Source organism: Colletotrichum fioriniae (genome assembly GCF_027942845.1).
Source record: "Colletotrichum fioriniae strain IMI 355084 chromosome Unknown scaffold_3, whole genome shotgun sequence".
Classification (NCBI taxonomy): Eukaryota; Fungi; Ascomycota; class Sordariomycetes; order Glomerellales; family Glomerellaceae; genus Colletotrichum; species Colletotrichum fioriniae.
The window spans coordinates 730,864-733,016 of record NW_027076839.1 but is presented as its reverse complement, the minus strand read 5'-3'; the positions used below and the strand labels follow the sequence as shown (position 1 = coordinate 733,016).

At 51.3% G+C, this 2,153-nt stretch overlaps 1 protein-coding gene across 1 annotated transcript; it reads right to left on the bottom strand.

Moving 5' to 3' along the window:
• Nucleotides 1-1,372: 1,372 nt before the first annotated feature.
• Nucleotides 1,373-2,153, bottom strand: N0V96_003097 (uncharacterized protein; the record flags this gene model as incomplete). The annotated part of the gene is made up of 2 exons (XM_053189745.2): nt 1,373-1,617; nt 1,676-2,153. The coding sequence occupies 2 exons, from the start codon at nt 2,151-2,153 to the stop codon at nt 1,373-1,375; spliced, it is 723 nt and encodes a 240-aa protein (XP_053052668.2).

Sequence of the window (2,153 nt, the reverse complement as noted above, 5' to 3'; positions counted from 1 at the left end):
GCTGGGACTTGGACGGCTAGTCCAACTGTATCCGCGGCTATGGTTCGCGGGACGACCAACGCCCACACGTCCGCTACACTATCAACGGATGCTCGGTCGAGAGATCGTCGTAGTCGAACAGATGGATCTCCATCTCGTCTGGACGACAGGACTCATCTACATCAAACCCATCCCGCAATTTCTGCTTGAACCCAATTTCTGGACAAATTGTCTTTCTTGTCAGGGCCATCGGTGTTCACAAACCACATCGAAACCCTGTGATCGCCAGAGGCTTTGGAGGTGTGCCTTTGGATTCCTCTTCTCCTACGCTGCGCTGATCTGCCATGAGAGCGACTTCTTTCTTGCGAAGGACAACCGCCTTATTCCTAAGGAAGTCGAATGGGAAAAATGGAGAGAATTCGCCACGGAGCTGAGTCCGGAGAACATTTATGCTCAAATCGATGAACGCTTCTATTACGGCGAGCTGCGCCTAAGCCGGCTAAACAAATTGCAGTATCTGGCCTCCTTTCGTTTTTACATGCCTCCATGGAATCACTATGGAGACTTCTTTCACGACCAATTCGCGTGGCTCGCTTCGACAACAGTGTATATCGCTGTGGTCCTCACAGCGATGCAAGTTGGTCTAGCTACCACACGCCTTGCTGATAATACAGCCTTTCAGTCGGCTTCTTATGGGTTTACCATTTTCTCGATTCTGGCTCCCCTCGCGGCTACATTTCTGGTCCTGGCAACCTTTTTTTATATGTACGTGTCAAACTGGCTAGCGACTTTGGCATTTCGAGATCGCAGGCTTGCAGACATTACAAGTCTGACCCAAGTTTGAGGTCGTTCATGTTGTTATACAATGATTCTTTCATCAAGCTGGCTACCACTGAAGCTTTTCGACCCTAAACGACCGGTGGTAGATGACACGATTTCCCTCATCTGACTATACTATCCGGCCTGTGTCAGCTCTCTCTTAACCTGGGCTTCTCAAGATCAGCCGACTACAATCAATTCGAGGCGCATGTTGGCGCTAGCACGAACGAGATCACGTCCGACCATAAATGACACCCGCCCCAATAATCAAAGCTGCCGCCCCGGTTTTGCGCTGCTTCTTAATATACTACTTAGTCAAATGATGTGACTTTATCATTACGGCTCGGGCGGTCACCAAGATTTGATGCGTCACGAAAGAATAAGATTGCAGAGTAAGATGTTAAAATGTATATTTTTCCATTCCAAGTAATATGTTTGACGTCAAATATTTACTCGAAAAGTGATATTAAGTGGTTGCACCTGAGTGCTCTATATCCATATTCGCCGGCTGCCATGTACTAAACCAATCGAAGAGCGTTTGTGGTCAAATTTCAGTGCGAGGAAGCAGAGAAATTTAGAGGATGCTGCCGACGCTGCAGAGAAGGCCGCCAACGTTAATGGCCTTGAGGATACCTCCAACAAGGCCGAGGACGATAGGCAAAAGGCCGGCAAGGACCTCAAGGAGGAGGCCGATGACACCGCCGAGGACGGAGCAGACGAGCTCCAAGAGACCCTCGATGAGGCCGTTGAGGGAGCAGAGAAGGTGGAAGACGACGGTGAGGAGGACGAAGACGATGGGGCCGAGGAGCTCGAAGATGCCTAGTGAATGGTTAGCGGGAGTTATTCTTGAGAATCGTGGAATGTTTCGCAAACTTACTGCAGCCGAGAACCTTGATGACATGCTTGAGGCAGTAGATGATCTCAAAGACGAGCTCAAGGACGCAGGAGATAATCTGCTCCTTCTCTTCGCCGACAATCTCGACAGTCTCGCCAAGAAGCTCGACAATGTCGCCGACGAGGGAGTGGATCAGGCTGATAATGATGGTGACCTCACTCTTGACGAGCTTGATGATGTCGGCCTTCTTCTGGGCGATCTGGCCCTTGGTGACACCGTCCACGGTGGAGTTGATGGTGGAGCAGTGCTTCTTGACCTCGACGATGGTGTACTGGACCTTGGTGTAGACGACCTCAGTGCGCTTGTCAAGGACGTCCGTCTCAGGAGCAATGGGAACGTGGACGACGGGGACCTTGGCGACGTCGGTGACATCAGTGGGGAGGCCCTGGATGGCAGGCGCCGCGAGGGAGGTGGCGAAGAGGGAGGAAATGGCGACGAGGCCGAGGTTGAGGAACTTCAT